Consider the following 22,951-nt stretch of genomic DNA (forward strand, 5'->3'; position numbering starts at 1 on the left):
GTATATATATATATATATATATATATATATATATATATATATACACATACATACATATACATACATATACATACATACACACACACACATACATACATACATACATACATACATACATACATACATACACACACATACTAGATTGATAATATGAAATTTTACACAAATTGTAAGTGAGGATTATGGAGAGGATGCTGAAAAGTTTCGTTATAAAAGATAAACAATTCTATATAGAATAGAATATAAAGATGTAATACTATTGGATGATTTCAGGATGATATAATGAAATGCCATAATATAAATTTATTTTAAATTTAAAATACTTTACACAAAAAGGATGTAATAATAGCTATAGTCAAATGAATGTTTAATAATCATAATAATTGTATACATATATATTAGATTGATGATATCAGACTTTATGTAAATTGCAAATGAAGACTATTATGAAGAAGCAAAAAAGTTTTGCAACCAATCGACACACTGTAAGTAATTGGAGGAGGGTTTTTATACTCTGTGTATCTTTATATTTGTTTGTTTTATGTTTATTTAAAAATAAAAACTTTAAAAAAAAACTAGGTAGATAAATTATGTCTGTACATCCTTCACTGGCATAAAACATTTTCTGCAGCTCTATGGAGGTTGGAAAAAATCCCCCATCCTCCAAGATATTTCTTTTTTTGCTAAGAAGTATCTGGCTATTTCTCTTTCTCCCCATATTCAATTATCTGCCTAACTTTTAATACTTGTTTATTTTAAGAAGCATAATATATGTCCTTTGGAACTTCTCTTGGTGCTTTAAAGATACTTTTTAAAACAGGATTTGGGGCAGTGCAGGGTGGCTTAGCTATAGGCATTGTCAACAGAAAATTTGGGGAATGACCTCAAAGTATTGAGGAAGATGGAAATGTGTTGTGGCCCAGCAGGAGCCGTTGGAGCTGCCACCAGACTCCGACAGCGAGGGGCCCTATGAGTCAGCTCTGGAGGATGTGGAGGACCCTGGACAGGGTTCCAACTCCGAACAGCGCGCAGAGGGAGTGGTTGGCCACCAGGAGGCACCTGAACCTTGGACCAGTGGGGAGGAGACAAGGGAGAGTTAGACGGACGCCAGCAGTGAGTTGTTCCTGGATGCATGGCACTGAAGAGCTACTAGGCGTCAGGAACAGTTGCGCAGTTACAGGAGGTAATTGCACTCAGCTGGTGGTCATTAGGCTCCTCTCCAGACTATAAAAAGACTGCTTGTGCACACACCTCTCTTGCAGAAGTCAACTCAGGAACTAATGTCGGAGAACATTATTGTGAGCTTGGCAAGCTGGATTGCTGCCACGGCTTGTCTGTGCCAGTTTGCTGCCAAGGCCCTGTCTGTCTGTTAATTAAATGCCATAACTTATCTTTGGCTCGGAGTGTGTGTTGGTGTGGGACGAAGGGGGTCAGAACAGAAATGGTATGGTGAAGACTTAACTCGGCATGAGGAAAGGTGGCAAGGTGATATAATAGGAATATTCTTATAAAAAATTATACAGAAAGACATTAGTAAGAGCATTTAGACTTATACACGACTACACCATACAGCTTTACTGCACTCTCTAAGCAGTTTACAGAGTCAGCATATTTTCCCCAACAATCAGGGTCCTCATTTTACCAAGCTTGGAAGGATGGAAGACTGAGTTAACCTTGAGCTGGTCAGGATTGAACCCTTGGCAGTAGGCATAATTAGCTTGCAACACTGCAGTCTAACACCTGCACCACCATGACTCTTGGGGATTGAGGAAGCATTGAAAAATATTGAATGATCGTGGGAATCTAGTTGATTACTAAGAAGAAAAATAGATTTTTCCGCAGGAGGGAAAGACATGGGAAGGACAAACAAATGTTGGACTGGATAAATTATGCTCAAATGAGCAATCTGTTCATGAAGTAAATAATTTTGTCCCATCCGGGGTTTCATGAAAAGGCAGCCTTTATTACTTATTTAATTATTAATTAATTATTTAATTAATTATTATTAAGAGGCGTTTGAGAGTTTTGGTACCATAGAGGCTCCGTCCCCATCAAATCCAATGTTGCTTTTCTGTGTGACCCGACAAATGCGTGCTCGATTAAAGCGTGGCGACAAAACCGTGTCGCGAAAACCACAACATCATCAATGCACCCACAACAGCGTGCCGACAAAAGCACGCCGACAGAAGCGCGATTTAAGTTAAGGTAAGGGTTAGGTTCAGGTTTACGTTCAGGGTTAGGTTTAGGGTTAGGTTTAGGGTTAGGTTTAGGGTTAGGTTTAGGGTTAGGTTTAGGGTTAGGTTTAGGGTTAGGTTTAGGGTTAGGTTTAGGGTTAGGTTTAGGGTTAGGTTTAGGGTTAGGTTTAGGGTTAGGTTTAGGGTTAGGTTTAGGGTTAGGTTTAGGGTTAGGTTTAGGGTTAGGTTTAGGGTTAGGTTTAGGGTTAGGTTTAGGGTTAGGTTTAGGGTTAGGTTTAGGGTTAGGTTTAGGGTTAGGTTTAGGGTTAGGTTTAGAGTTAGGTTTAGGGTTAGGTTTAGGGTTAGGTTTAGGGTTAGGTTTAGAGCGTGGTTCTGTCGGCACACTGTTGTCAGCGTGCTTCTGCGCTCATTCATCGGCGCGATTTAGAACTCGCGGTTTTGTCAGGCGCACTTTAGTTGAGCGCGCATTTGTCGGGGAACCGTTTTTCTGGACATCAATAACTTTAACTTGAGGCATGCATATAGCAATTCCTATAGGCAAGGACTGATCCCTAAGCATTCTTAGTGCATGCAAACTGCAGTGCCCATAAACAGAGTTTAATATCTAATGCTGAATGCATTTTACTCACCAGGAAACCAAAAGCTATGATTTTCAGGACACATTCCAATGAGAAAACCATGGTAAAAGCAATATTCAGATACTTCAGAGCCAATTCATAGGTATATGGTGCAGAATAGTACTACCAAAAGAAAAAGAAAGAAAGAAAGATGAATCATAATATTCTGAATTTCAGTTTAAGCTAATATAAGAATCCTGGAGGTTTGGTTATATCTTTAAGATTTGCACATCCTAAATAGTGAATTGAATGCTAAATGCAGTTACCACTAAAAAGAAATATCTCTGATATCTTGGAGAGACAGGGAGAGAGATGGGGAAAGAGAGACAGAGGGAGAGAGGGGGAGAGAGAGAGAGAGGGATAGATGGAGAGCTCCATTCATACTGAAAACCATCATTTAAATGGTTAATTTCTCACAATGGAGAAACGCCAAAGGAGAAAGGTTCAGTGGGGAGGACAGGAATGGTTTATATTTGCCTCTTTCAGTAAGAAAGTATTATAATAAAATAGTAGGTAAAATTATGAAATTATGTCAGTGGTGGGTTTAAAAAATTGTTCGAACCTACTCTGTGGGTGTGGCCTCCTTTGTGGGAGTGGCTTGCCGCCCATGTGACTGGATATGAAGATGCCGACGACACTTGTCAGAACCACCTTAAATTACCTCGCACACAGCACTGGCATGCATAAGAATATGATGTAAACTTGTTTTTTAAAAGGCATCTTTGGTTTGCGTTAAAACAACTTCAACACACGCAATGTTCTGATTGCACCACAAACACAGTAGTCATCCTCACCTTTCACAGAGGCCCTGAGTTTTATAAACATGAGCATGATAGTGTAAAATAATCAAATCCAAGGACCAGTGGTGGGTTTCAAAAAATTTTGGAACCTCTTCTGTAGGTGTGGCCTGCTTTCCAGGTCCACTGGTGGAACCTCTTCTAACCGGTTCGGTAGACTTGATGAATCGGTTCTACCGAATAGGTGCAAACTGGTAGGAACCCACCTCTGAATTATGTGCACTCAAAGCTCTACGCATTACTGATAATATGGGAATCTGCTCATATCTGCTCTACTGCCAAGTCTCTTTTTTAAAAGAAAGAGGTTATAGTGGCTTTCTGGAGTTCAATCTGTAGGTAATCTGATTTCAGGAAGTGAAGTCAAAGAGGGGGGATGAGAAGGCCCAACTCCATGGCCCATGAAGAGAATAAGCCTTAAATGAAAGGATCCAGAGCAGGCCCACCCTTCCTGAGCTCCCACTAATTCAGTGGGAGAAGATGGTCCCACAATATATATTTAAGTGTGAAATGTGCCATTTTAATTCCTTTAGATGCATTTCTGGCATGTAATACCTGACCACGGCTTCTAATTACAGCTCCCAAGAAATGAAGAGACATCACTTAATGACAGAGCATTTACTTTGCGCTTGTATATATTTAAAGCATTTTCATCCTACACTTCCCTTGAAAAATCTCACAGAGCAATTCAGTTAAAAATCAATAAAAACCTCCACTCTTAGGTTTATTAAAAAAACCAAACAGAAAAGGAAGCAAACTGAGACATCATTTCTTAAGGTTGCATTCAAAAAGCTTCTTTCCCCTGTAATTTTTAGTTGAAAGCCCTTGACTTGAGAAGAAGAACCCCCTTCCCTGAGATCATAAAGAAATGCTTCAGTCGTTTTAGAAAAATACAGGCAGTGTTCATTCAAAGGCAACTTCATCCATTCATGACTCTCAAATGCTCTGTTTACAACCAGCTAGCGATCTTGTGATAATTGTATTTTTTTTTAAAAAAAATGACGTTGACTTGCAATTGCAGTGTTCGTCTGTCTCAAATATTGATTCTGTTTCATCTCACCTTCATCATTAGAACCACGGTGTTAAGTGCGATCATAGCCATAATGGTGTATTCAAAGGATGGAGAGACCACAAAATGCCAAACTCGGTACTGGAAGGTGTGTCGGTTTTGAGGCATGTAGCGGGTGAGGGGTTTTGCGCTGATGGCAAAATCAATGCAGGCTCTCTGGAAGGAGAAAAAAAAAAGGAAATCAAGAATATGTCAAGCATATTATTATAATTATTACCAATAATGTGCAACTACGTGGTACAAAGAAGTAGAACAACATCTTTTCATGGGATAGAATCAGTGGTGGGATTCAAATAATTTAACAACCGGTTCTCTGTCCTAATGATCAGGTGGGTAGGCGGGGCTTAGTGGTCATGTGACCGTGTGGGCATGGCCAACTCAACATTACTCAGGTCAATGGGCACTTTGCCTTAGCTGTTACAATGTAATAAGGGTTAACGCGAGAGGCAGTTTTTGTAAGCAGGGCAATAAAGATTAGGTTAGAAACAACACCAGAATGTTTCCTTCCTGCCTTTCTTACAGGATTAGCCCTGTAAAGCGGAAGGAAACCAAAAAAAGATTTCTTCCAACAACCGGTTCTCTGAATCTCTTATAAAGTTAAGAACCGGTTCTCCCGAATAGGTGCGAGCTGGCTGAAACCCACCACTGGATAAAATAGAATAGAATAGAATAGAATAGTTTATTGCCCAAGTGTGATTGGACACACAAGGAATTTTTCTTTGGTGCATATATTCTCAGTGTACATAAAGAAAAATAAAATAGAATACATTCATCAAGAATCATAAGATACAACACTTAGTTATAGTCGTAGGTTACTAATAAGCAATGAAATTATACTAGGAAACAAATAAAACAATATAAATTTTAAACATGGTTATAGTCAAGTGGAAAGAGATAGGTACTAGGAGAGAGATAGGTATTAGGAAGGAAGAGAAGAATAATAGGAATACAGTCTTAGTAGATAATTTGACAGTATTGTGGGAATTAATTGTTTAGCAGCATGATAGCATTCGGGGAGAAACTGTCCTTGTGTCTAATTGTTCTGGTGTGCAGTGCCTTATAACGTCCTTTTGAGGGTAGAAGATGAAACAATTTATGGCCAGGATATGATATATAATCACATTTTATATATGTTTATATAAACATATACTATATGTTTATTATATAAGTAATAGTTTATAGTTATTTCTGGAAGAAAACTTCATTTATTTTATTCATTATGGAAAATAAGATAACTTTCATTCTGCTTTCAACTCCTCCTTCAACATTTTTTCTTTAATTCTAGGGCAATAAAAGCCTATTGATTTTTTAGGATTCCAAGTATCAAGATTCTCATTAAAAAGAAAGCTTTTATCCATTTGCCCGTAACATGCTTAAATAGGTCAATGGAGAGGTTAATATGAGGGGGGGGGAAACAACTCACCCAGCTAACACCCAGAATTAAATCTATCTCTAAGCAGAACCAGTCATGCACAGGATTAAATTAAGCTCTAGTTACTTCTTACTACCTCATTCTTCTCAAGACTACACTCTTCCATCATTTTGTCTCCTTGCTCCTGGAAAGTGATGATGATGAGAGCCACAAAGATGTTAACAAAAAAAAAGGGGAAAACTACAAAATACACCACATAAAAAATAGACATCTCCATCCGGTTGCTACGGCTGGGGCCACGATCTTCCTCAGTCACATCTACTGAATGTTGTAGAACTCTGGGGACACAATGAGAAAGAGAAAATGCGAGTGAAAATCACCTGTTAATGATTCCTTGTTATTTTTTTTTATCAAGTTAGTTGTACACTGAAAGAGTGTGAAACTCTTTTGAGATAGTATATTTATCAAAAGTAGAGTGGAATACACAAAAAATGACAAGTAAATTGACTGAAGGCTGTTTAGTTTCTGATAATTTAATGAAAGTCAGCTATACCTCCCAACTTCCTTCCATAGAATAGTTCAAGGATAGTAATCTGTGATTATTCTGAATGTATACGTTTAGCTTTACATTTGCTTTAGAAGAACACTTTCGTACAGCAAATGTCTCAAGAAGCCCATTCTTTTTCTATGTGAGGTACTCTTCAAACAAGAGGGGAATTTTGCCTTTGCAAAAAAGGCATCACGACTCAGAAATCTGCCTTTGTACCCTAATAAAAATACATTCATTTGCCTCAGAAAAAGAAATTGCATGTATTATATTATTAAAAAGGAAATGCACTAAATATTCTGATTATTCTCATAATTTAAAGGTGAACTAGAGAGCCGAGGTGGCGCAGTGGTTAAATGCAGCACTGCAGGCTACTTCAGCTGACTGCAGTTCTGCAGTTCGGCTGTTTAAATCTCACCGGCTCAGGGTTGACTCAGCCTTCCATCCTTCCGAGGTGGGTAAAATGAGGACCCGGATTGTTGTTGTGGGCAATATGCTGACTCTGTAAACCGATTGGAGTGGGCTGAAAGCCCTATGAAGCGGTATATAAGTCTAACTTCTATTGCTATTGCTAACTACAACAATCCATTTCGAATATCATAGTACAGCAGTTTTTCAATATGTGTGTCAGTGTTCCGAGTGACAAGGTGTTTTGTGACATCTGATGGAGTTCCATAAGGGACCAAATCAAAGAGGTGGGGGATGAAACACAGCAGGGATGTCATAATATTTTTTTCTAAAGTCCAGTGGAAAGGGTGGAGCTTGTTCTTTTGTGAAAAAAAGGTAATATGGCTACAATTTTGTGATCAGGAGATCTTGACTGTTTTTTCCCCCCCACTAAGAGGTTCTATATCTTGAAAAAGCTAGACAAATCCACTTATAGGTCAAGAAGGAAAATACGACAGGCCTGGGGCTAAAGAACTGTTGCCGCCGTCTCGAATTGGTATGACTGCTGTGTGTTTTTAATTATGTATTGTTTTGTGTTGTTTTTAATTTTTTGTTTGTATCCCCCTTCCCTGGTTGAGTTGTGAGCCGCCCTGAGTCCCCTTCGGGGGAAAAGGGCAGCATATAAATAAAATCAACATTCAACATACATTCAACAACATTCATACTCACTGAGGCCATCCTTCTCCAGTGGAAACCGTGAAGAGCGTAAGCAGAGCCCAGATGATATTATCATAGTGGAATTCATGGCGCTTCCATTCTCGACATTTTACTTCCATTGTGTTTCTCTCATGGTCTATATAGTTTCCGCTATAGTATAAAAGTGGCAGAGAATAAAAGGCTTTTGTTATACTGTCACAATAAGGAGGGTGGGGAAAAAAGGCTTAAAATGTAGGTCCAGGGATACAAAATACAATTCCTAGGATGGAAGAGAAGCATTGATCATGGGAATCCAGTTTTCCCATATCTTTCCTTCTGATATCACTGGCTCTGACGCTAGAAATTAGCTTGACTGGATGGGAGAAGCAAGGCAGAATTTAGAATAAGAGATAACAGGTATTGACCTACCTCGTGACCCGTCAAATGCGCGCCCGACAAAAGCCCGCCGACAAAACTGTGGCGAGAAAACCGCGAGGTCGAAAGCGCTCCCACAAAAGAGCGCCGACAAAACCGCACCCACAAAAGCGTGATTAGGGTTAAGGTAAGAGTTAGGGTTAGGTTTAGGGTTAGCTTTAGGTTTAGGGTTATTACGCTGTTATTACGTCGTTATTACGTTGTTTTCACGTTGTTTTCACGTTGTTTCTTAATGGCGCGCTTTCGTCGGTGCGCGTTTGTTGGTATGCTTCTGTGGGCGCGATTTCAACCTCGCGGTTTTCTCACCACGGTTTTGTCGGCGCGCTTTTGTCGGGTGTGCATTTGTCGGTGAACCGACTTACCTACTGTTGTATCTTCATGTCCCCTAAACTTACTTTTTTCTCTTTCTAAATGATCATCATAAAATGTAAGGAAGGATTAAATACAGATAGAAACCAAAGGGTCAAGAACATTAAGAAGTTTCTTAGAGTAATTAAAAATAGGGACTTAAGCTCATGTTTCTCTCTAAAGTTTTACCATATAATTTTCTGTTGTGGCTCAGCAGGAGCCGTTGGAGCTGCAAACAGACTCTGACAGCGAGAGGCCTTATGAGTTGGATCTGGAAGAGGTGGAGGACCCTGGACAGGGTTCCGACTCCGAGCAGGGCACAGAGAGGCTGGTTGGCCATCAGGAGGCGCCTGAGGCATGGAGCAGCAGTGAGAGCCGAAGGGAGTCTGCTCATGACGTCAGGCCTTGGGGTAGTGACGAGGGGACAAGGGAGGTGATCCTGGGTGCCAGGCAACCCCGGGCAGATCGATGGAGAAAACAGCTGCGCAGTTACAAAAGATAATTGGACCCAGCTGGTTGTAATTAGGCTCCTCTCAAGATTGTATTTAAGGAGGGACTCGGGGAGGAGTCTGATTTGCAGGGTTCAACTTCATTCATAATGCTGGAGAAGCTGTTATCTGTCTATGTCGAAGTCTGAGTTGCTGCCAAGGTTCTTATCTGCTTGTTTATGCTTGGGCTTTCAGCCACCAAAGTTTCTGTTTCTTGTTAATTAAAGTGCTGTGAAATTCCAGTTAAGCTTGTCTCGGCATTCGTTACTGGACGGAGAAGGGGGCCAGAACAATTTTCTATTATAATTCAGTGTATAATTAAGCACATATCAGTTTGGAAGTAGAACAAGGTCACCTAAAAATAAAACACTAGTTTCTACATAATCAGAAAGTCCCTTAAACATGCAAAACCAGAAAATTAGAAGAAAATGATTTAAAAAACTAACATTAATTTAGAAGCACCTCTAAGTTTTTATAGTATATTAACTGCGAAAGGCCATGACTGAGTGCTGCGTGCTGTACTTACATACAGTCTTTCTCTGTGTCCTTTGAGCTGTCTGTGCAGTAGAAGAATTTGCCCTTGAAAAGCTGGACTGCAATGACGGCAAAGATGAACATGAAGAGCTTGTAGACAATGAGTATGTTGAAGACATTTTTCAGAGACGTTACAACACAGTCAAAGACTGCCTGAGGGAGAATGATAAAACCATGAAGTGTGATTCATCTTAACGAAGCGAAAATACTCTTATCAAAGATGACATCAAGAGCCTCAAAGCTATAATTAGTTAAGGCATTTGTCAAATCTTTAATTGTACAAAAGGCATCTAATTCATTTGTTTATGAAACAATTTATGAGGATACTAAACAAATGAGGATAATTGGGTCCGTCATGCTATATAGCATCCTGCGTAATCATGATTATTTCTCCATGTACTGTTTAATGCATATCAGCTGCAACAACTATAGGATGGGAGCTCCATGTGGACATTCAGCCCTATTCTTGCTCTCTAGATCAGTCCCTCAAAAAAATCACTGGGCAGGTCTGCATGAAAGGAAAAGGCAGGCAAGGACTGGATAGCAAAAAAACAGGTGGCGCAGTGGTTAGAGTGCAGCACTGCAGGCTACTTCAGCTGACTGCAGTTCTGCAGTTCGGCTGTTCAAATCTCACCGGCTCAAGGTCGACTCAGCCTTCCATCCTTCCGAGGTGGGTAAAATGAGGACCCGGATTGTTGTTGGGGGCAATATGCTGACTCTGTAAACCGCTTAGAGAGGGCTGAAAGCCCTATGAAGCGGTATATAAGTCTAACTGCTATTGCTATTGCTATTTTGTTACCTGACTATTTAACATCATCAATGCTTTGATGATTTTATCTAGTCGGGCATTGTCTATTGCTATTGTCCTAGAGTTTGCCACCTCTTCTTTAACTGGAGGAAGGTTTCAGGGCTAAGACAAAATCCTGTGTGAATATAATCCTTTCCTAAGTATGCAAAAAGCAGGGAGACTCTTCCACTCATCAAAGTGGATTTGTTCAGTGCATATCTTCTAGAAATAAAAAGCTGTTTCTTCTTCCAAGACAATCCTGAGAATTGTAGTTTTATAGGAATATATACTTAGGTGCAGCAGACATCCTGCTGGGTTGTAAGAAAAACCCCATCTTTTAAGTGCCCATGAGCTGCTAGTAGATGCAAAAAGTGCACTATGCCACTCATAAATCTGGGGGGTGGGGAACCAGCCATCTTGGAGTCTTTGGTTCTCTTTGAGCTTGGTTGCGTGCCTGGAGGTGTTTTGGAAGAGAAGAGCCGAGGTGGCGCAGTGGTTAGGGTGCAGTACTGCAGGCCACTTCAGCTGACTGTTATCTGCAGCTCGGCGGTTCAAATCTCACCGGCTCAAGATTGACTCAGCCTTCCATCCTTCCGAGGTGGGTGAAATGAGGACCCGGATTGTTGTTGGGGGCAATATGCTGACTCTGTAAACCGCTTAGAGAGGGCTGAAAGCCCTATGAAGCGGTATATAAGTCTAACTGCTATTGCTATTGCTATTTTGTTACCTGACTATTTAACATCATCAATGCTCTGATGATTTTATCTAGTTGGGCAATGAAATGTCTGCAGGTAAAGAACCAAGCTCAGACAACACCAATTACTTCACAACTCTCTGCTTCCATTTGATTTAAATTGTCTCGCCACAGCTTTCCTCTGACACGACTGTGCCATCGATCTGTGATACCGAACTGAACTTGGCCAGATGATGGGAAGAGGTTGTAGGGAAATAAGTTTCCCTTACTTTCCACATTATGTAACATTGAAACAGACCCAACTGTTTGGAAAGTTATAGCTTGAGTTGAGAGGTGGGTTTCTACCAGTTCGCACCTATTCGGTAGAACCGGTTCGTCAAATCTACCGAACCGGTTGGAAGAGGTTCCACCAGTGGACCCGGAAATCAGGCCACACCTACAAAAGAGCTTCCAAACTGTTTTGAAACCCACCACTGGCCCTTGGATATGATTATTCTACACTATCATGCTCCTATTTATAAAACTCAATGCCTCTGTGAAAGGTAAGGATGACAACTGCGTTTGTGGCGCAATCAGAACATTGCGTGTGTTGAAGTTGTTTTAACGCAAACCAAAGATGCATTTTAAAAATCAAGTTTACATCCTATTCTTATGCATGCCAGTGCTGTGTGTGAGGCAATTTAAGGTGGTTCTGACAAGTGTCATCGGCATCTTCATATCCGGTCACATGGGTGGCAAGCCACTCCCATCCGGTCACATGGGCGGCAAGCCACTCCCACAAAGGAGGCCACACCCACAGAGTAGGTTCGAACAATTTTTGAAACCCACCACTGGCCCATTGATAAGCAAACACCAGCTATGGTCTTTCCCTGTTTGTTATAGGTCTATAAAGTTGTAGTAATGTGCGCTGCATCTGTACAGGAATACTTTACACTCAGCCTTCAGTAAAATGAGGACCTAGATTGCTGGAGGCAATAGGGTGACATTTTAAACTGTAAGTGCTATTGCTATCTACTTCACTATGCAGCTCTGGTCAAATTGCCCTAAAGAGCAACTTGTCACTTTTCACATCTGATACTCTTTAAAAGTTACTTTAAAAAAATATTGGTCACTGCCTGAAATTCATATGCAAAATACCTTGAGTTTGGGCAACCGCTTGATGGTCTTCAGAGGTCTCAGAACACGTAGAACACGAAGAGACTTGATTGTTTTAATGTCACGGCCTTTGTTGGACCTGTACATAAACAAGCCACCCAAAATATTGAGACAAAACTATAAAAACAAAAACGAACTTTTTAAACGGAAGCTAAACTCACTGTATTTTTTGCCATAGTAAACATTACTTTTTTTGTATAGACAGTGAGAAGCATGGGCCACATTGTTAGCTTTTTGAAGCCTGATGAATTTGAACTATTGAGTGGAGGTTTCTCTGAACATTAAAAAGTGTGTTTGTGTCTGTAGGTGAGAGCAAAAGAGACTGTAAGCCCGGGAGAATTCCCTTTTCATTTGAATGGACTGATGATTTCAAATCCTATTATTGTGAGAAAGTGTGTGCTAACAAGGTTAACACAGGTGATTTCACACTCTTGCTGAGCTGAACCATCTGTTCTAAGGCACCATGCCACTATGAATCATACATTCATGTACCTGGTGAATCCCAGCAATCATCCCGCTCTGTTTTCATCCAAAGGTGACAGTGAAATACCTCTTTTCCTGGGATGGTTCTACTATTGAATTAAACTGTAACAATGTACCATTCATACACAAGTAAATATGTGCGTGCGTATAGTGTATTGATTAGCAGAAGTACATGATACCATAACTGAATTGAAAGAATTTTTTTATACCCTGCAAATAAAAGGTTGTCATATCCTCAGTCAAATTATTAAGAAAAAGATCTTCATTAGTCATTAATCAGCATCTAGGAAGAACTGAAAAATTGATTGAAGCCTGAAAGATGAACTTCAGGAAGTACATGAAAAGAATTCCCGTGTGTCCTCCTATACTCATCTACAGAATTCAGTAGGACTAGTAGCATCAAGAAATGCTCCGGAGGTATCGTTTTAGATTCAAGGAAAAAGTAGGGACAAGAAACTTTTACTTGTGTATTATCCCTTACATTCATGTTTTAGGTTTAGGTTTATTGAATTTATATGCCGCCCTTCTGCCAAGGACTCAGAGTGGCGTACAACATTTTAAAAAAAACACATATTACAAAAGTTTAAAAGAATTAAATAGATATCAAGTGTTAAAATTAGGGACACAGTGGCTCAGTGGCTAAGAAGCTGAGCTTGTTGATCCGAAAGATTGGCAGTTCGGCAGTTCGAATCCTTATTGCCGCGTAACGGAGTGAGCTCCCATTACTTGTCCCAGCTTCTGCTAACCTAGGAGTTCGAAAGCATGTAAAAATGCAAGTAGAAAAATAGGGACCACCTTTGGTGAGAAAGTAACAGCATTCCGTGCACCTTCGACATCTAATCATGCCGGCCACATGACCATGGAGACGTCTTCGGACAGCGCTGGCTCTTCGGCTTTGAAACGGAAATGAGCACTGCCCCCTAGAGTCAGGAACGACTAGCATATATGTGCAAGGGGATCCTTTATCTTTACCTTCAGTGTTAAAATTAAACACTACAAGTTGATTTTAAGAAACTCATTTTTGAGAAAATCCTTATCTGCTCCCACTTCACTATGCTGCTTCCTAATATAAATTAGGAAGGTTGTTTGGTAATGAGGCCTATGGCATCATCCATAGGCACCTGATTTACAGTCAAAACCCATTCTGGAAAAAAAGCAAGGATTCCTTAAAACATATCAGGAATTATTCAATGAAAAGGTTAATAGTGGAAAACAAACTTTCCCAAAGAAAGTTTGTCTTCCACTATTGAAACTCCCTTATCATCTGCAAGTTCATGATGCTTAAGTTCTTAAACTACATAGAACTAGGCACTTCCCTCTAAAATTTTGTATGGATTTGATTCACAATGTTCTTTATTCACAAATTAACAATAAACCAAATTAATATTTTTATGAGAGAGAGAGAGAGAGAGAGAGAGAGAGAGAGAGAGAGAGAGAGAGAGAGGGAGAGAGAGAGAGAGAGAGATACAAGCTTTGTTTGCTCTGCTGGCAATTAAATTCTAAATTATAATTTACATGCTAATATCTAGCTATTATTTTATCTGACATATTATTTTCCCATCCACATTTACAGAGGGGAAAATTATAGAAAATTAAAACAAAACGACCATCAACAAATTCTAGGAAATGATTTAAAAAAAACCCAGAACCGGTATATTTTATATTACATCCCTTTCAACAGCATTTCTTCTTAAACTTATAAAAGGTTATTCATGCTATCCTTTCTATGTTCTATGAGCTCTAGAAAATGTCAGACTGTGCCATTGTATAAGGTGATGCTGAAAGCAAACCACTATATATGTCTTATTGCTCAAACTTAAGAAACAATCATTGGTTAGGCCTCTCAGATCACTACCAGCAGTGCTTAGCATGCAACTGATGTTTTTACAAGTATCCAGAGTGATCATGGTTTCAGAATAGATGGCTTATGGCCCATAAAGCCCTTTTGGACATCATAAAAGGTTGCACACTCAACCCTTGTCATGTGACTGCATTTTAGGCACTTCGCAACCAACTTGGCGTATGATTGTTGGACTGCAATGTTGCAGTGTCTTACAATCACAGGTCTGTAATTTGTGACTTTTTTTGCTGGATTCTGGTGTGTTGTTTTTTTTTGTTTAGGAAAAAGCCCTCATTTGAAAGAATGGGTTCATTTTATAACCACACTGTCTGCTTAAAGACTGCACCATTTGTTTAATGGCCATGGTGATTCATTTAATGACTGCCACAAAAATGCCCCCCCCCCAAAAAAAAATGGATCTGGCTGAACTTTCTAATCCCACTTGTATCTTAACGTTGAGGACTTCCTGTTTTAATCCGTGACCCGTCAAAACCGTGCTCGACTAAGCCGCGTCTGATTAAACTGCGTCGCTGACATCATCAACAGGGCGACAACAGCCAGCGCGGAGAAAGAAGGGCGCTTTAAATAGCGCTTTGAAAGCAAGCCGATTCAACTTAAGGTAAGGGTTAGGTTAAGGGTTAGGGTTAGGGTTAGGGTTAGGGTTAGGGTTAGGGTTAGGTTAAGGGTTAGGTTTAGGGTTAGGTTTAGGATTAGGTTTAGGGGGGTTAGGTTTAGGTTTAGGAGTTAATTTTAGGTTTAGGGTTTACAGCGTGCTTCTGTCTCCGCGCTATTGTCACCCTGTTGATGACATCAGCTACGCGGTTTAGTCGGACACAGTTTAGTCGAGCGCGGTTTTGTGGTGGAACCGTTTTAATCAGTGTAAAAGCAACCTATAATATAATTCATTACAACATGAATCTGCACTCCTACTCTGTGTATTGATCTTGTGTTCAACACAGTAAGCTGCCAAAAATGATTTGAGATGAAACCCTGTAATGTTCTGTTCCAATACTTTTTGACCTTACAGTGATCACATTGCAGAGTGATAACAGCTAGTTTCAGACCTAACACTACATAATCCATAATTAGATAAGTAAACCGTATTTCTTATGTTGCATTACCTATGAGTCCTAGATATCATCTGCCACTTTATTGCTCAATCTCTTTGTAAAGTTCTGCAACTTTCTATGATTTGTTTTAGATTTTCACATGGATTTTGTACACTTCTATAGAAAATATTAATAGCATGTTAAACATGCTCCAGATCTAGAAGGCATCTTATTTTATTTTTTTTGTCCAGTAGCGGAAATGAGCTTTGTGTTAGTTTTGGATGACAAACAAGAGCCCTGGAGGTTTTGGCATAATTTGGGTTCCATTTTAAAATCAGTAGCTACCTTGTGAGAACAGTGGGTAAGACTACATTTCAATAATTCATGGGGCAATTTTACGAGGTGAAAGCAAAATTTTAATGAACCTGCAGTTTTAAAAGTATAATTCACAGCCAGTTGTGCTGCTATAGCAAGGAAAATATTAAAGTTGGTTGGAAGCTCTCTGGATAAAAAAAAATGCAACTTCAAAGATACCCCCACACAGCCCTTTCCTTTCTTTTCTTTAAAATAAAAGTTCAAAGTTCAAAGTTCAATAAATTTATATGCCGCCCAATCCCGAAGGACTCCGGGTGGCTTACATAAAAACAATTTAAAAGGATACTAAAAAATTAAAAAATAGAAAGACAAAAGAAATTAAAAAGACAACATGCACTCAGCCTTAGTGGGGCTGGACCTCATTCATGAGGTTAACAGCCCCAGGCCTGCCAGAATAGCCAGGTCTTAGTAGACTTTCGGAAGGCCGAGAGAGTGGGGAGGGTCCGGATCTCTGGGGGTAGATAGTTCCATAGGGCGGGGCAGCTACAGAGAAGGCCCTCCCCCGAGGAGCTGCCAGATGACATTGTCTAGTCGACGGCACCCAGAGAAGGCCCATCCTGTGAGATCTTATCGGACGCTGGGAGGTATGTGGCAGAAGATGGTCTCATAGATATCCAGGTCCAAAGCCATGTAGGGCTTTAAAGGTGATAACCAGCACCTTGAAGCAAGGTGACTGATAGGGAGCCAGTGCAGCTCGCGGAGGATAGGTGTAACATGGGTGTATCTCGGTACACCCAGTATCGCTCGCGCGGCTGCATTCTGGACCAGTTGGACACACATTGGGAAAGAGCTACATACATACATACATACATACATACATACATACATACATACATACATACCAGGGGTGGGTTGCTAATCCCATTCCAACCGGTTCGGTTGGAACGGGGCCGGCGTCGTACTCGTGCATGCGCGCAGTTCACGCATGCGTCTTAGCGCCTACGCAATGCTCCAGCTGCTTGCGGAGACTCGCGCAGGTGCTGTATGTGCCATCCAGCTGCTTGCGGAGAATCGCCCAGGCGCTGTATGTGCCATGCACCTGTGTGGAAGCGCAGAAGCCTTCAAAGACCGGTAAGGAGCGCGGGCGGGGGGTGGGCCCTTCGCCGTTCCCAGAAGTTACTTACTTCTGGGTTCGCTGACCAACCGGTTCGCGGGGACCGCCACGAACTGGTTGAAACCCACCCCTGATACATATATACATACAAAAAATATTGTTGTATATGATCCATATTGTTATTGTGAGTCCTTAGCGCTCTCTGAGATTGTTTGCTTTCTTGCAGATATTTCATTATCTGAACTAGGTAGTCACCAAGGACACCTCATTTCAACCCTGAGCTACAAATATTCTCCTTTGTTGTTACTCTCTTTGGTGAGCCAGTGTTGCAGTCTGATTAATTTATTGGCAGAAAAAGCAACAGATATAATTGGATCTCGAAAGAAGACTCAATTATCAACTTTGTCACCAGTTGATAGTGGCAGAGAGAAGCAGAGTTGGGACATTGATCTCTTTGCATGAATCTCTGAACAATTGCTTTTGCAGCTGCTTTCTGCCATATAAATCCTTTCCTAACACAGCATGGCACAGCAACTTTTCCCCCTTATTTGTTCCAGAGGTTGTGTGACAAGCCTGCTACATCCCTTGCTTCTTTTTGACACTGTCCTGTGGGAAAAGGTTCAAAATCAGCCACAGGGCTTGCTTTTATCTGCAGAAAAGCTCTGAATACAATTGCCAACATCTCTCTATAGAGATTACTTAAGAAGATTTACAGTTTGTGAGTTTCAGTTGCATAGAATCTTAAGTTGCTTTATGAGATGAAGATCCTTGCATAGAAGCATTTAAGAAGAAAAAATATTCCTGTTACAGAATAGAATAGAATAGAATAGAATAGAATAGAATAGAATAGAATAGAATAACAGAGTTGGAAGGAACCTTTGGAGGTCTTCTAGTCCAACCCCCTGCTTAGGCAGGAAACCCTATACCATTTCAAACAAATGGTTATCCAATCTCTTCTTAAAAACATCCAGTGTTGGAGCATTTACAACTTCTGAAGGCAAGTTGTTCCACTGATTAATAGTTCTAACTGTCAGGAAATTTCTCCTTAGTTCTAAGTTGCTTCTCTCCTTGATTAGTTTCCACCCATTGCTTCTTGTCCTACCTTCAAATGCTTTGGAGAATAGCTTGACTCCCTCTTTGTGGCAGCCCCTGAGATATTGGAACACTGCTATCATGTCACTCCTAGTCCTTCTTTTAATTAAACTAGACATACCCAGTTCCAGCAACTGTTCTTTATATGCTTTAACCTCCAGTCCCCTAATCATCTTTGTTGCTCTCCTCTGCACTCTTTCTAGAGTCTCCATATCTTTTTACATTCTTGCGATCAAACAGTAATTACAAACAAAAATAATTCATAGAAATCATCTGCAAAATTATTTGAATACACACTAGTTGCTCTCTTAAAGTAAAAAGATCTCTCCTTGAACTACTGTGTCAATTTCACTTATTTTTCATGAAACAACTTTCTCCCCAGCTCTCGTATGACATCACAACAAGGTTATATGAAATTATTCATCTATATTGTTGTGTAGGAACAAGGAATACATTCTACTGGGACGCCTCAAACTAGACATACCCAGTTCCAGCAACTGTTTTTATATGTTTTAGCCTCCAGTTCCCTAATCATCTTTGTTGCTCTCCTCTGCACTCTTTCTAGAGTCTCAACATCTTTTTTTATATCATGGCAACTAAAACTGGATGCAGTATTCCAAGTGTGGCCTTACCAAGGAATTATAAAGTGGTATTAACTCTTCATGTGATCTTGATTCTATCCCTCTGTTGATGCAGCCTAGAATTGTGTTGGCTTATATAAACGTCACCTATCCTTCTCCTCTCAAGTGATAGAAAGAGAGCTGAAGTTGAGGGATGGTGGAGGAGAGTGATGTTAAAAGCATCCTTTCTTTCAGACATATTTTCTTCACAATTTGTTTATTCTCTTTTCCTATCTATCTTGGCCCATTACAGAGGTGGGTTCCTACAGGTTCGCACCAGTTCGGTAGAACCAGTTCGTCAAATCTACCGAACCGGTTAGAAGAGGTTCCACCAGTGGACCCGGAAAGCAGGCCACACCTACAGAATAGCAATAGCAGTAGACTTATATACCGCTTCATAGGGCTTTCAGCCCTCTCTAAGCGGTTTACAGAGAGTCAGCATATTGCCCCCAACAATCTGGGTCCTCATTTTACCCACCTCGGAAGGATGGAAGGCTGAGTCAACCCTGAGCCGGTGAGATTTGAACCGCTGAACTGCTGATCTAGCAGTAGCCTGCAGTGCTGCATTTAACCACTGCGCCACCTCGGCTCTAGGCTTTTGGAAGAGGTTCCAAAATTTTTTTGAAACCCACCACTGGTCTTTGGATATGATTATTCTACACTATCATGCTCATATTTATAAAACTCAGTGCCTCTGCGAAAGGTAAGGATGACTACTGCGTTTGTGGTGCAATCAGAACATTGCGTGTGTTGAAGTTGTTTTAACCCAAACCAAAGATGCCTTTTAAAAAATAAGTTTACATCATATTCTTATGCATGCCAGTGCTGTGTGTGAGGTAATTTAAGGTGGTTCTGACAAGTGTCGTCGGCATCTTCATATCCGGTCACATGGGTGGCAAGCCATTCCTATCCGGTCACATGGGCAGCAAGCCACTCCCACAAAGGAGGCCACACCCACAGAGTAGGTTCAAACAATTTTTGAAACCCATCACTGGCCCATTGATAAGCAAACACCAGCTATGGTCTTTCCCTGTTTGTTATAGGTCTATAAAGTTGTAGTAATTTGCACTGCATCTGTACAGGAATACTTTACACAAAACTATACCTTTTCAAAACTCTCTATATGGTGGACTTGTAAAAAGGTCAAAGCATTTTGGATAAAAATATGATGGATTATGCAAAATATTCTCAAAAAGAAGATAAAGATTATTCCTCAGTTATTCTTGTTAGGTATAATTACAGACTGTACAGTTATAGAGACTACTTTGATTCTGAACTTAACAACGGCAGCAAGATTGTTGGTGACGCAGTACTGGAAGAAGGAAGAATTGCTTACAATTCAAGAATGGATGTTAAAAGTAACAAACTTAGCAGAGATGGACAAAATCTCAGCATATCTGAAGGATCATTCAGATGAGAAATACAAGTTGGAATGGAGAAGACGGACTGATTATATTCAAAATAAATATGGGACTAAGAAATTTCAGTTAGCTTATGAATGAATGAGCAAGGAATGTCATAACTTATCTAAAGTTAGCCTTAGAAAAGGGGAGTTAAAGTACAAGCGAGGGATGATGTTAAAGTTAGTTAGTTTATTTTAGTATATGGTTGCTAAATGCTTATACCCTGTATTTGCTCTTGGAGGTTATGGAGGGAGGAGGGGATGTGGCGTTGGGGGGGGGGGGAGAGGGAGGGAAGGTATATAATTGTAAAACTCTTTAAAACTTTTAATAAAAAACCCCCAAACTTTCTTTGGAAATGAAAATCCTCTTTTTTTGGTGGCGTATACAGAGTCAACATGCTTTCTAGATAGCTTGTATGTCTTCTAAATTTAAATGGGAATAATTATGAATTTCTAGCGAAAGAACATTTGAAATGCTGATGGCTAATCACATTATTATGTAGCTTATCTCTCTCTTACACATACACAGATCTCACTGTTTTTCAGCATTATGTAACCTAAAAAAATTATTTCTCACACGATCATTCTATAATTTATGGCAATATGTCATGACTTAACACAACAGCAGCTGTTAATGATCTTGGGAGATGAGTCACAATCTTACAATCAAACTTAGATGCTAGGCAAAAAAAAAGCAAATTATGATCTCTCTTCCAGCTTTCATAGAGTTCACATTTGCTATCAGTTGGGTAAGGATCAGATACCCTGTCTTGGTTTTAAATTGAAAACCACACAGTTACTCAGTAAAGTCACATACGGCAATCATAAACCATCTCTCAGAGTGGTTTGGTATGAGGGGGCACCAAAATGATCAAGAGACTGTCAACAACAGATTGGCAGGGGAGAAATGAAAGTGGAGAAACATCTGTGTCAGCCTCTGCTTTGCTGCTGCTTCGGCTGCCATTGAAACGGGGAGGGGGGGCATGGTATTTGGGAGGGGTTTGCTAATTGTGCTGGAGGAAGATTCTGGAGTTCTGCTGCCTGTCGGACTACGCATGTGGAGGAGGTTCCCGCCAAGGCCAACGGCACCGACATTCCATCTTGGTGATGCCTTTCGAAGTTATCTCACACCTGACACTTAGGAGAATTATGATTGGACTGTAACTGGGATGCCAAGGGGTGGGGAATGGGTTATTTTATATATCATTTGCTTTCGCGCCTAAATAATCAGTCTTCGCTTTGCTACGCTTCTAATCATTTATAATTAGTAAAAGTACACTTGATTTCTATGGAGTTTCGTGGTCTTCTTTCCTAATTACTCAATGAAGAGGTGCTGACAATCTATCTATCTCTCTACCTTTCCCACTTTTAAAAATAAGTCTTTCTGATATCACAATCATTGGTTTAAATTTCCCTCAGAGCTGGGAGTTAGATGAAAGACAAGACCCTGGACCTTTGAAACACTCTCTTCTGCTTTTTCCTGAGGCTGAAGTTCTCAACATCAGAAAAATCAGCCCGGGAGAAAGTGGAGTTCTACATCTATTATAAGATTCATGCAGCTTTAATGAATCACGACTGCTGTATTGTTGAAGCTTTATATTATATCCATCAAAGACTGCATTTGAAATGGAGAGGTTAGAAAATGGAGATCCTTGTTCTTTAAAGCAGCCAAATCTGGCGCTGTTCCCTGACACAGTGCTGAAATAGCTGAAAGATGAACTACTGTCTGCTCATCTACCTTAATTCTGTAAGTTCCCTTCAGTTGCTGCTAAGCAGCATTTGCTGTTGCCTTTGTGACAGCAGCTTTTATATGAGAAAATGGTCCTGTGTTGTCTTTGAAACTGACCCTCCTCTTCGCTTGTTTCTCATCAATGAAACATACTACGGTCCAGGGGTGGGTTTCTGACAGTTCTAGCCTCTTCTATAGAAAAGGTTCCAGAAATCTACAGTGCTGTTTAGAACCGGTTCCAGCTCCCTCCCCCTGCCCGTCTGCAGATCATCAAGATGAAGAGCAAGAGGAGGAATTCTGGGAGTTGAAGTCCACAAGTCTTAAAGGTGTCAAGTTTGAACACCCCTGGGGGTTTTTTCTAAAGGGTTAGGGGTGCAAGGGTCTTGTAACTTGACAGCTTTAAGACTTGCGTGCTTCAAATGCCAGAGTTTCTGAGCCAACATTTCAGTTGCTAAGCAAGAGCGTTGTTAAGCGAGTTTCATCACATTTTACAAGTTGGCCACGCCCACCCAGTCACATGGCTGGCAAGCCACTCCCACCTGGTCACATGGCTGGCAAGCCACTCCCACCCAGTCACATGGCTGGCAAGTCAATCCCACAAAGCAGGCCACACCTACAGAAGAGGTTCTAAAAAATTTTGAAACCCACCACTCCTACAGTCCCTGGCCAGGAATTTGCCTTTACAACACTGTGAGATAAGGAAGGATGACCATTTTGCAGAATGAGATTGGCAACACATACATGAAATAAAGATTACAAAGTCTTTATTCTAAACTTTAAACAATAGCAAGAAGTTTTAATTTTTAACAACTTAGCTATAAGATTACTAGCCAGATCAGTGAAAACCCTCCATTTTAGATGTAACCGAATGCTTATTCCTTATTTTTATATAAATAAATGCACACAGAAATACACACACACACACACACAAACACACACTCATATACATAAAAACAAGAACTACCCTTTTGTTTTTGTGTTCAACAAAGTTCCATTCTTAAATCAAGCCATCCATCCAGGATGCATCAGGCTTACTTTTATATGTTCCAAATATTTGGATGCTAATGCTGATCGGGCTGCCTTTACCTAGTTAATTTGGGAGCTTTGGTTATACTTTAGATTTTGAAGTATGTGTTTTGTATATTGACTTGACTTCAAGGAAGTACACAGTAGAGAAACCCATAATGAA

General features: G+C 40.3%; 1 protein-coding gene across 1 annotated transcript in view; it reads right to left on the minus strand.

Annotated features, from left to right (window-relative positions):
• Positions 1-22,951, minus strand: part of CACNA1E (calcium voltage-gated channel subunit alpha1 E) — a 351,045-nt gene that overhangs the window by 62,473 nt on the left and 265,621 nt on the right. The window contains exons 27-32 of the mRNA XM_032226797.1: positions 12,101-12,197; positions 9,475-9,635; positions 7,711-7,848; positions 6,184-6,385; positions 4,667-4,831; positions 2,825-2,935 (exon numbers count right to left, since the gene is read on the minus strand). Of these exons, the coding sequence (XP_032082688.1) occupies positions 2,825-2,935; positions 4,667-4,831; positions 6,184-6,385; positions 7,711-7,848; positions 9,475-9,635; positions 12,101-12,197 (874 nt within the window). The remainder of the gene's footprint in view (positions 1-2,824; positions 2,936-4,666; positions 4,832-6,183; positions 6,386-7,710; positions 7,849-9,474; positions 9,636-12,100; positions 12,198-22,951) is intronic.

The sequence above is a fragment of the Thamnophis elegans genome, chromosome 11 (assembly GCF_009769535.1).
Source record: "Thamnophis elegans isolate rThaEle1 chromosome 11, rThaEle1.pri, whole genome shotgun sequence".
NCBI lineage: Eukaryota > Metazoa > Chordata > Lepidosauria > Squamata > Colubridae > Thamnophis > Thamnophis elegans.